The sequence below is a fragment of the Adiantum capillus-veneris genome, chromosome 27, assembly GCF_014529385.1.
Source record: "Adiantum capillus-veneris isolate H3 chromosome 27, ASM1452938v2, whole genome shotgun sequence".
NCBI classification, from domain to species: Eukaryota; Viridiplantae; Streptophyta; class Polypodiopsida; order Polypodiales; family Pteridaceae; genus Adiantum; species Adiantum capillus-veneris.
This window is the reverse complement of record NC_140957.1, coordinates 96,548,281-96,560,483: the sequence shown is the minus strand read 5'-3', so window position 1 is coordinate 96,560,483 and position 12,203 is coordinate 96,548,281. Positions and strand designations below refer to the sequence as shown.

Sequence of the window (12,203 nt, the reverse complement as noted above, 5' to 3'; positions counted from 1 at the left end):
ATCGTACTAGTATACTTTAAACAAATCTTTAAAATTTCTTGAAAATGCCTAAGTTGCAAGGTAACTTGGTGAAGGCTTTGTAAAAGACCACCCTTCACTTGGGAAGGGGTTATTGACTCATCTTTGGGAAGGGCCGCTAAAAATTACCATGCATGTGTAGGGCTAGAGAGAAAGGAAGGGTTGCAATTTTCGGGCTTGCCGCCTAGATGCCCAAGTATAGCCGGCGGCTTCGTCGTCTCTCTCTCTCTCTCTCTCTCTCTCTCTCTCTCTCTCTCTCTGCGTCACTGTGCTCTCGGACGCTGCAAGCCACACCCGCCGTTTGAAAGAGGAGCTGACGCGTGACAAGGGGGAACGGGAATTCCCTCCCCCTTTATCTATTGGTATAGATGTTTTGTGCAACTAATATGCACATGGCAAAGGCCTGCCAACGACGATTAGATTCACGGTTCAAATCTTCAACATAGCATCCTTAAATATGATTTATGTATATCGTTACTCGTTTTCTCCATTTCATACGTTGACTCCTTGGCAGCTCCCTCACGGTAGCCGTGCTTCCCACTTCAGCACTAATCTGTGCTGTTGCAGCTGGCTAATAAGTAGCTTCGTCTCTCTCTCTCTCTCTCTCTCTCTCACACACACACACACACACACTCACTGACACTTACTTACTCCAATGGAGCTTCTCATCAACACTGCAGCGATTGTGGGCGTCGTGTACTGCTGCTTCCTGCTATGGAAGACGCTGAGATCGGTGCTGTGGGTTCCGTGGAGGACCAAAAGGGCTTTTGAGAAACAGGGTGTAAAATGCCTTCCATACACTCCATTGCTCGGCAGCCTGCCCCAAATCTCAGGCATGGTGAAAACTGCAAATGCCAACCCTCTTCCCCTCACTTCTCACAATGCTGTTCTTCGAATTGCGCCGTACCTCGAAGTATGGAAGAAGGCTTATGGTAGCAGCTAGCTCTCTCTCTCTCTCTCTCTCTCTCTCTCTCTCTCTCTCTCTCTCACTCATGTCACATATATGTGTGTAAATGGAACATGTGAGATACGTGCATGGTCTTTTATGTACACTTGCACTTCGATCTTCAGAAAGTCTGACATACATACATGCAAATGACATTCTTGAATGCAAGGAGAACTTTTTCATGCTCTGCTTGCTTTGAAGTTTGTGTGTGCTGTATGGAGAGAGAGAGAGAGAGAGAGAGAGAGAGAGAGAGAGAGAGAGAGAGAGAGATGTGTGTGTGTCACATGTGAGATATCCATGGTTGGCTTACATCAGGCCCTAGTACATCATTGAACTCTTGGGAGCAATTGTGGATCACCGTTGGCTAAAGCTTCTAGATTTGTACCGCATGGCAAGTTAATGATGAATTTTTTTAATAAAATGATAAGAGCGGGAATTGCATCAGAAAGAAGACAACATATGCATTCTTTGAACCCAAGGATGGCAAAACTTTTTTTAAAAATATAGATTAACCATAAAAGTGCAGGAATTTGCATTAAAAGGAAGAAGCTTTTACAAGAATATGTTAGAAGCCTTTGATGCAACAAAAGAGCTTTAGGTTTGTGTTAGGGATTTTCTTTGATTTAGCTTTTCCACCCTCGGGCTGAGAATTCTGCAAGGATCTTTTCTTGTCGATTTGCGCCCCCATTGCCCTTAGTAGGGGCTTGAGACTGTCGTTGCTGAAGTAGCTCCTTATCCAAGGCATTGACTTGTGTCACCAATGCAAGAGAAAGAGCTTCTTCCTTTTCCAAACTCACTTCCTTAAAGGAGACGAGCAGGGAAAAAGAATTAGCCTCCTTCTTTCCTTTATAAGAGGAGTTTGATCCTGCAGGAGGCCGTCCTGTAGGAAGATCTTAGAAGTGTGAGTGTCAGAAGAGGCCTTGTAAGCTTCAGGAGATGACTTTTCTTTAGTGTCGGGGGAGGCTTGAGCGGAGGAAGGCTCTTTCACTCCTTTCTTGTTCAGACAATATTTGATGAGATGGCCTTGCAATTCACAATGGAAGCAAGCGTCGGGCTTATGCTTACAGCGATCGGTTTTAGGAAGCTACCTTTGAATGAGAATGTGCTCATGTAAATCTTTCGAGATGCCAATCTCCATTAGAACTTGAGGATGCCAGCTAGGGTTGAACTCTTGAAAGGACTCACTATGGTCTTGATAAATGGTTGATAGTGCATAGGCAAGTTGGGCAACTCCACCGATACCGGAAAGAGGGAGTGTTTGATGTCGGGGGAGAAGTCGAGCGACCACCTAGGCTGGGTAGTCCAAAAAGTGGTGCAACATCATTGACCTACCCCAAGGAGCTTCATGGACATGCTGTCATCTTTGAGCAAAAACATGTAGAAGTTGTTGGGTAAAGCCTCTGTGGTACACACTTCCAACCCTTTGGGAGCCCAATGGGATCTTTGCCATGCTTACAAGGCTTGGAGGGGGGGACGCGGACCAAAACAATATTCAATGATGGCTCTTGATGCATAGCCCTCTGCATGTTTTTAAATGACCAAAGAGAGAAGAACTACAGAAGTACCTTGAGAAGGTGGAGAAGTGTTAGGCCATCGAACGAAGGGTTGTGAGCAGGAGGGAACTCTTGGGGCTCTTTGGACTGGCCAAGGTTCTTGCTTACTGCTCATTTGTGAGTAGGAAGAAAGGAGGGCATGCGCTTTAGGAGGGAGCATGAGGGGAAGAGTTTGGCAGCAGCGAAAGGGCGGAGTTGCTTAGGCTGCTTGCATCCAACATAGCCTTCCGCCATCTCTAGGGTTTGCAAGCAGGTTTACAGAAGGGTCCGCTCTCTCTCATTTTTTCTTATATGAGAGAGGCATTACTGAGCATTGTCTCGTGTACATGTAGGCCACTGTGAGAGAGTTCTGACATTTTTTTTCCTATTTCTATAAGCAGAGGGCATTGAGTGGTGTGTCACACACACTCTTTCTCATCCTGTTGTGTAGGCCATTGTGACTTTTCAGCTTGTTTTTGCTTAAAATTAGTCTCATACTTGGACTTTCACCTCTGTCATTTGTCATCGGAATATCTGATATACATACATACCTGCAAATGGCACACTAACTTTGCAGAACTTCATTTGCAGGGGACATTTTCGTGTTCTGGCTTGGATTTAAGGCGACCATACCAATTACTAATCCGGAACATGCCAAAGAGATCCTTTCTAACAAATTTGGCCACTTTAAAAAGCTTACTGTGAGGCCAGATTGTAAGGATCTGGGAGGAGAATCAGTTGCATCTTTAGAAGGGGAGCGATGGGCTGAACATCGCCGCATTGTCAGTCCAGCGTTCTTTGTGGAAAAATTGAAGGTATGATATTATGTTCATGTCAAGGTTTCCATGGCCGGATGCACACAAAGGTATACACATAGTTATATCATGTTCTTTTCTCTGTTTCAAAAAGGTTGCCTGTAGCCTCCGTCAACCATAGTTACAAGGAAACCCCTTTTCAGTGCGTATTGGATTGGAAATTCCATTTCCATAGTCACCTTTCTGGTTTCCTTCATGCCTTTTCTTAAGGAAAGTTCAAAGGTTGCATACAAAATATAACAATTGCAAAGAGCAAGCAGGTTCCGTCTTGGTCTTGCTGGTCTAATCAATTGATTCAATTCCAGTGCAAAGAGCAAGCTATTTATGTCTTGGCCTTGCCGGCCTTGTTTTCTTCCCCTGTTCCATGTGACTATGCCATCAACTGATGTGCCCTTTATGTCTCAGGTGATGACTGGAACCATGATAGATTGCATTCATGCGACTTTAGACAAGTGGGAGAGCCAACTTGATGGCCATGTAACAAAGGAAATCGATGTCCTTGAAGAATTCAAGGTCCTTACGGCTGACATTATAGCCCACACTGCATTTGGGAGCAGCTATGCAGAAGGGATGCAAGTGTTTAAGCTTCAACAAAAGCAACAAGTCATTGTGGCAAAGCGCTTACGATCCATCTATATCCCGGGTTTCAGGTTTGGTATTTTTTTGGAGTAAAACTGTGCATGCGTGCACGTGCACGCACACGCACACACACATATGATGTCTACACTCCAGCAGGAACAGTTATGACACACATTTGGAGAACCCATACTACCTTGGCACTGAGATTGAAGCTCTATTGAATTAGTTTTGGAACATGAGGTGTAGCGATATAGAGAGTTGGACTGCTTTATATCCCAAGGCTTTTTGTGTGCATGGAAACCCACCCCCTTATTGTCTTTGCATGTTTGCAGATTTCTACCTACACCTGGCAATCGTTATACATGGAGATTAAACAAGGAAATACAGGACAGCATTGAGCACATTATCAATAGTCGAGAAAATGATCACAGTACAGATGATTTGCTGGGAATACTGATGGCTGCAAACAGAAAAGAACTTTCAGGGTCACAAAAAAACTTAAGTTTGAGTATGAAGGAAATTGTGGACGAATGCAAGACGTTTTTCTTCGCGGGCCATGAAACAACAGCAAGCCTAATGACTTGGACAACTATGCTGCTAGCTATGAATCCAGAGTGGCAAGAAAGGGCCAGGGAGGAAGTGTTCCATGTGTTGAGCAAAGAGTCCCCTACTTACAACCTTCTTAACAGCTTGAAAATAGTAAGTGCATCAAGCTTCACCATTGATCAAGTCAATGCATGCATTATTAGCCACACATAATTCATGCATGCTTTTTCTTTTGTGTTGTCTAAATGTGTGTGTGCATGGAAGGAAAACAAACCTGCGTCAACCTATGAGGCTGTGAGTTGACATGCCCAAACGGCTTGCGGCATACGTGATAGCAGATTTGACTAATGGCTTTTTGAGCCACTTTTTTGTGCAGGACTCTTGAAAATAAGCCCACTGACATTCGCACTCTTAAGATTTCCAAAGGTGCATACCCTCTAGTAAGTTTGTCTCTAGCAGCACTCCTCTGGGAGAATTGGCATGCGGTGCAAGTGTGAAGGTGACTTCCACATATACATATGAAATCAACAACCTCAATCTGGATGCCTTTGAATGTGAAGACAGCTCTACTCCTGGCTTGTCAAGAGATGTGGAAGATTATAACCTTGGTTTTCCCATGGTTCACTGTGAGGCCTCTTTGTAAGCAGGACTCATTCAAGGGTTGAAGGTGCTGTTGTAGACCCTCCTACGATTCAGAGACCAAAATGGTCGTGAGGGATCCTACGGGTAGATGCCCTTATATACATGGTGGTATCGACATCCAATTAATTGCGTAAAGTATGCGGTGGTACATGTAGGTGGTGTAGAGTGTGAGGTATGTGTGGTTGGCATCAGTGGGTAATTGTGAGGGGATGGTGAAGGATGGAATTAAGGGACATAACGTCTGTGGATCCAAGTATTTAGTCCAACATACAACCCCCTATGAGTGCGATACACGTCAATCCTATCTGCATCACTTATGCTCATTGTCAAGGAAAATCGGCACTCTGGATAGGGTGCATGGTATCTCTCACTACCGCAAGATTATCTGTTTTCGCCGCCTCGCAAGTTAACTGTAGAACGACTCTCCTCTTCTCAGTTATCTTTGTCGGCTTTCCAAGTTTTGCTAAAGGGAAGGAGCCAAGCTTCTTGCATAGGGCCCAGTCTGCGCGCTTGTGGACATGTGATGCGGATGTTGAGGTGGTGGCCATTTCCCTTCTTCCTTTTCTCCAATGTGGTGTGCACAATTTGAAGCCCCTCTGGCAGAGAGGAAGCTCCAATGTTGCTGCATCCTAGTGTGTGTGCACCCCTCCGACATTGAAGCTGCAAAGTGGTGCGCCTCTGGCAGAGAGGAAGCTCCAATGCTGCTGCATCCTAGTGTGTGTGCACCCCTCCGACATTGAAGCTGCAAAGTAGTGCACCCCCCCCCCCCCCCCCCCCCCACACACACACCCTAGAGCATTTCCAGGTGATCAGTACCAGTAAATCAACATAAGTTTTTCGTGATAGAGAGCATCTCCATGGCTTTTCTTGATACAGAGAGCAACTCCATGGTTGCTGTTCAGTGAGACTACTGAATGATCATTTGTTTTCTTGCAGGTAGGAATGGTGCTGAATGAATCACTGCGGCTGTATCCACCTGGCAGTATAATAATAAGGGAAACAGTGAAGAATATGACACTAGGAAGTCTCACAATACCCGCAAATACACTGTTGATGATATCAGTAATCAGTTTGCACTGTGACCCAGCATTTTGGGGAAAGGGTGTGTTGGACTTCAATCCACAGCGCTTTGCGGAGGGGGTTGGAAGTGCATGTGAGACACCCTTTGCCTTCCTTCCCTTCTCAATGGGCCCACGAAACTGCTTGGGACAGAACTTTGCCATGGTTGAGGCCAGAGCAATTCTTGCCATGATGCTGCAGAGGTTTAGGTTCTCATTGTCACCAGGGTATACCCATTGCCCTACCACAGTCTTGACCTTACAACCTCAGCATGGGATGCAAATCATCTTTGAGAAACTAGAGTGAAACTCTCCTCATCATAACTTTTCATAAGATAAGAAGCCTATAATATATAGTAGCTTTCTTCCTTAAAATCTATGCATATAGGTAGTGTCTGCAGTTCTTAGGCTTGGACTTGAAATCAACCCTTCTTTGTACATATTAAGTAAGAAGAATAGCCTGTAAAAACAAGGTTATTTTCATGTGTCTAATAAAATACAGACTATACTTTCTAATTTGCATCACTCAAGCATTACAGGAAGATCTCGGTATTTGCGCTTCTTTAATAGAGTGATCGCTTTCACGGGTGTGTTCACACTTGGTTCACCCTGGACTGGCCCAGAGTGATTCATTAACTGAGCTCATTGTATTTGGTTGAATCTTCCCACTAATTATACCTTGCCAATGTCGCATCTGGGCTCTGTATATGGGTGGAATATTCCATATTAACCCCCCCCCCCCCCCTTTGACATTACTTGTCACTTGGCATCTACAGAATTACCTCCTTAGGAATTACAGGTGCCCAAGGCTGATTGGTGCTTAGTTTATTGGTCTTGAGGACATGAAATATATAATAAGTCCCGGCTCCAGCAGCAGTGCCAATTAATGAATTCACACCATGCTGCTGAACAGTTAATTCAAAATTGTCGATCCGCCTTCCTATTATCAAGACCTCCATATACACCACAATTGATGAACGCCATCCACCGTCCTCTTTCTCTTGAGCGAATGGACTAACTAGTACTCTTTACACCTGAAGAAATTTTTTACAGAGTGCCCATCTATTTTTTTTAATAAAAAATTACAAAGAGCCTTGTCATATCCTTTGCACAGGAATAAAGGAATAAGTGATCCAACCAACCTTACATCTTTACCTTACTACAATGTATTCTCCATCAACACGCTTCTAGAACAACAATTAGGGTCACTTTCTTTGAAACAGTAACACATTCTTGGATTGCCAAATAGCTCGCAATACCGTGGCTTTTGCTAGGCATATGTCAGTCAGAAGATCCAAATCATCAATGAACTTCGAGCTCATAGCGAGGTCATTTGCAAAATGTGCTCGTGAAATCATTGATTTTTGGACATCCCCAAAACAGGTGCGCAAGTGATTAGTTCGGGTGCTTGCATCTGATGCGAGACCCTTCGGCAAGGCCCTTTGGCTTTGTCACTGCTCGAAATGAATCCAGACAAAACTTTCCAGAGAAAGACTTTGTTTCTTTCTTCACACTCGGCCCTCCAGATATTCCCAAGAACTTGGCCCCATTTGCTTGCTACCCACTTTTTGGACCAAATCATGTTGAGGTGATCAATCCACTCCTCTGCAAAGCATAGCTTTTTGTAGATAGTCTTAGTCTTGGGCAAGTTAAACAGTCTCTCTCCTGGCCACTTCCATGCTTTCCAATCTAGCAGTGTTGAGCAGGGCGAAAGGGTTAGGATTGAAACTTTTTCTAAAAGCCTTCCGACGAGGACTTCCTCATGGAGCGTTAGGTTACAACAGATCTTCAGATGTGCTAAGGTTTGCTAATCCCCTTTTTGTTCATTCCACAAAGCATCCAAAGTGCCAAGACCCTTGTTACGTAAATTCCTGGCAAATTGCAGCAAATGGTTATCAAGGCTCAAATCTTCAACAATTGGGCCCCAGGGAGACCAATTCCTAACCGTCCCTTTCCAATATCTAATTTTGTCTTTCTACTTGAGTGCCACGACGGCTTTACAACATTTCTCAATAAACTTCCCAGTAAAGCCACCTACTTGAACCTTCACTCTAGAGGGGGGAAGAAGTCTGTTTTGGAGGTTGAGATTAGACCATATTTTGCCTTTCGATTTCATGCAAGCTTCCATAAACATTTCCCTTGCCATGATAGCCCAACTCTCATCAGAATTGACGAGGGTGCAAAAGAATTTAGCACATAGAGCTAGATCATGAGTAATAGGGTCAAGTATGTCTAGTCCACCCTGAGCTTTCAGTTTGACAATAGCCATCCATTTACCCCATTGTCAGGATCTACTGGCAGTCATCTTATTCCTCCATAAGAATTCCTTAATTGGTTTTAAAGAAAACCTCTAGTTTTTTTGGGATAATTGTAGGAGTGTATGTTAAATACAGGATGAAGAAGGTATTAATTACCGTAGTTCTGCAGTGGAGAGGAATCAGGATGAACTCCCAGCGCTTCATTTTCTTTTCTATTTTTTCATGGGCCCACCAGTCAAAGACAGTCTTGTGAGTAATTCCTTCACCAACTGCTATCCCAAGGTGGCGGAAGATGTTCTCCTCTTCACAATCTCTCCAACCCAACCCGCATCATCAAAAATTTCGCCTTCCGTCAAAGAAATAAGCCTTGATTTTTCTATGGTGCATTGAGACCCTGATAATGTGGCAAACACTTGGAAAATCTCCAAAGCTAGCATAACATTGTTATCCTCCGCTTGTAGGAAGAGTAGAGAGTCATCTGCAAACATTTTCACAATCAGTTGTTTGTCATCCTGGATTTGTAGCCCTTGAATCTACCCTCTTGTTGTCACATCTTCCAACATTGCAATAAGCGAGTGAGTGTAGGTAGCAAATCAAAGAGGACCTAAGGAACAACCTTGATGAATGGATCACTTGACCTCAAAGTAACCAACTATTCTTGAGTTGAATAGGAGTTCATAAGAGCTCCCTTCGCCAAGAGTATTAATAGCTTGACACATTCGTGGATCAAACCCCAAAGTCTATAGCGTTTCTTGCACAAAAGACCAGGTTATCCTATCATAAGCCTTGTCTAGGTCCAATTGGAGAAGGACACATTCATGTTTCTTGAACCTAGCATATTCCATACCAATCATGGTTGTCAGGATGTTGTCGTAGATTGATCTACCTTTAATAAATCCATGCTGATGAGGAGAGATAGCACCAGCCAACATTGGGGACATCCGTTCAGCACCTTGTACACAACAATCATCATAGTGATTGGTCTCTAGTGTTTGAGTTGGGAGCAAGCAAGTTTCTTGGGGATGAGTTTAATCAGCCCTTTCTTGACCCCTGATTCAAGCATACCTTTTGAAAAGGCTCTATTGACCATATGCAGGAAAGACGGGCCCATAGCCTCCCAAAATTCTTGACAAAACTCTACTGTGATCCCATTTGTTTTGAGGGCAATCAACAAACGTCCATGGACGTTCTTTAGCAAAGGTAACCTTCCAATTAGAAGGTTGCATCCCATTGGACATCTAAGAATCAACTTCACAAACCACACGGATGCTCGCTAGCTGGCAGCTGACTCAGTGCCCAAGCGCTTGTGATTTTTGGGCGACACCCTCCCCCTTGCCCAAGCTCTTTCGACGGAAAGTCACACAAGCAACAAACTAAAGGGTTTTTCGGACATTCTCTAGCGAAGGTAACCTTCCAATAAGAATGTGGCATCTCATCGGACATCTAAGAATCGCTAGCTGACAATTGACTCAATGCCCAAGTGCTTGTGATTTGTGGGCGACACCCCACTACTAGGGACCTTTTGTAGTTGTGATGCTTATAAAAATAATGGACGTCACTTACTTATGTGGCGGTTTATAAATCAATTATTTTTCGAATAAGTGTGTCGTTACAAGTGCCATCAAATCCGTTGCATAAGAGACACATTTTTTTGTGACGTTTGTAGTGATGCTTGCAAATTGCTTGGCGTTGCTTCAAGAATGCCTACAATTCCTGATTTTTTTTTGAAGAAGCTGCGGAGAGGTATTTTGCTCTTGTGGTTTTTCGGACATTCTCTAGCGAAGGTAACCTTCCAATAAGAATGTGGCATCTCATCGGACATCTAAGAATCGCTAGCTGACAATTGACTCAATGCCCAACTGCTTGTGATTTGTGGGCGACACCCCACTACCAGGGACCTTTTGTAGTTTTGACGCTTATAAAAATAATGGACGTCACTTACTTATGTGGCGGTTTATAAATCAATTATTTTTCGAATAAGTGTGTCGTTACAAGTGCCATCATAAGAGACACATTTTTTTGTGACGTTTGTAGTGATGCTTGCAAATTGCTTGGCGTTGCTTCAAGAATGCCTACAATTCCTGAATTTTTTTTGAAGAAGCTGCGAAGAGGTATTTTTCTCTTGTGGATTTTTTGACTTTTGTGAGAGAGTGAGCAGTCGTGTGTCCCCAAATACATACAAGGTAAGCCACCCCCCCCCCCCCCCCCCCCCCCCCCCCCCCCCCCCCCCCCCCCAAACCCACACACACACACACACACACACACACACACACACACACACACACACACACACACACACAGAGCGAGAGAGAGAGAGAGAGAGAGAGAGAGAGAGAGAGAGAGAGAGAGAGAGAGAGAGAGAGAGAGAGAGAGAGAGAGAGAGAGAGAGAGAGAGAGAGATATGAAATGAAATGTTATACTATGCATGATGGAGCTGATGGTTATATTGTCTTGTGGATCACTACCATGTGTATATACCTTGCACTTTCCTTTAAAGGTGAATTTGGGTTGAATCTAGATTCATCTAGGTAAATTTTTTAGTCGTATAGTGGACATGAAAATATTCTGGCTGAGTCTACCCCACATCTCTGGAGTTATGACATAAACTCAATATGTAGATCTTTGTATTGATGTATGCTTATGTGTGTGTGTGTGTGTGTGTGTGTGTGTGTGTGTGTGTGTGTGTGTGTGTGTGCACGTGTGTAGGAGCATATATAGTACATAGTTCTACATCTCCTATTGGGCACTAATGAAGTTAGTGGGGATGTCCAGAAAGAAGAGACCTAGGCAACTTTGATCATAGTAATCCATGATGTAGGATAAGGAGCCAAAGCCCTCTCTGAATAAGGAATGAAATAGCCCATGGATCACATACTATGTTGTGCATGGCAGATATAATGCTCCTTTGTCTCTCTTTGAATAATCTCTCCTAAGGGGGTATACCTCTATATGGGCCGATCTCTATCTCCAATTGGTGAGATGAGGTGCGTAGCTGGGCAATAATGCATGTAATACCATGAGATAGCTTTAATATTAAGAATTAAATTCTATTTATCAGAGTGTATTTATTATTGGTATGCATTCCTGTTTGTGATAGTGGTATCAAAGCATGGTCTCCTCTCTTTTTCTGTGAAGGAGGATGACTCTGGGAAGAGACAAGAAGAATCCATGAGAAGTCAAGAGAGAAGCAAATAGGCAAAACTTTAAGACTTGCAAGAAAAGATCAGAAAGTTGGGATTTTTTTCTCTTTCCAGGAAGTCAACAAGACAAGGATTCTTTGAGAAGGCAACAAGAGTACAATGCTCAAGAACCTAGAGAATCCAAGGAGCGGAATGCTTGAGATCCTTCAAAATGCAGAAGTGAGCCAAATTCTTATGTTTTTGTTCAACAAAGTCTGAACACTCCAGTCAAGTTTGATACTTTTGACGGAAGGGGAGATGTCATAAAAGATACCTCTTTCATTTTCCAGTTTGAAGTTGCCTTTACCGATGGCAATTTCTAAGAAGAGTCGAAGATGAGGCATGTGAGAAGGATGTGAGTACTTGGTGGTATACCAAAGATTTACAAGGAACCCAAGAAGAGACTTGGACTAAATTCAAGGCTGATTTCTCCGAGAAAATTTTTCCTCTACACTTTGAGGAAGGTATCAGAGAAGATTGAAATTGGTTTGCCCAAAAGGAGTACAATTGAGTCTACACTTTGAGGAAGATATCAGAGAAGATTGAAATTGGTTTGCCCAAAAGGAGTACAAGCGAGTCCCGCATTACGTGAATAGATATTGGTGCACTCTTTCCAAGGTGGCTCCATAC

At 43.5% G+C, this 12,203-nt stretch overlaps 1 protein-coding gene across 1 annotated transcript; it reads left to right on the top strand.

The window, feature by feature from the left end:
• The first annotated feature begins 519 nt into the window (after window positions 1–519).
• On the top strand, window positions 520–6,661 carry LOC147422433 (cytochrome P450 709B2-like). Its single transcript, XM_086503463.1, has 5 exons — window positions 520–950; window positions 3,088–3,311; window positions 3,717–3,961; window positions 4,223–4,589; window positions 6,015–6,661. Exons 1-5 carry the CDS (start codon window positions 674–676, stop codon window positions 6,441–6,443), a joined length of 1,542 nt encoding a protein of 513 aa, XP_086359589.1. The 5' UTR covers window positions 520–673; the 3' UTR covers window positions 6,444–6,661.
• Window positions 6,662–12,203: the final 5,542 nt, after the last annotated feature.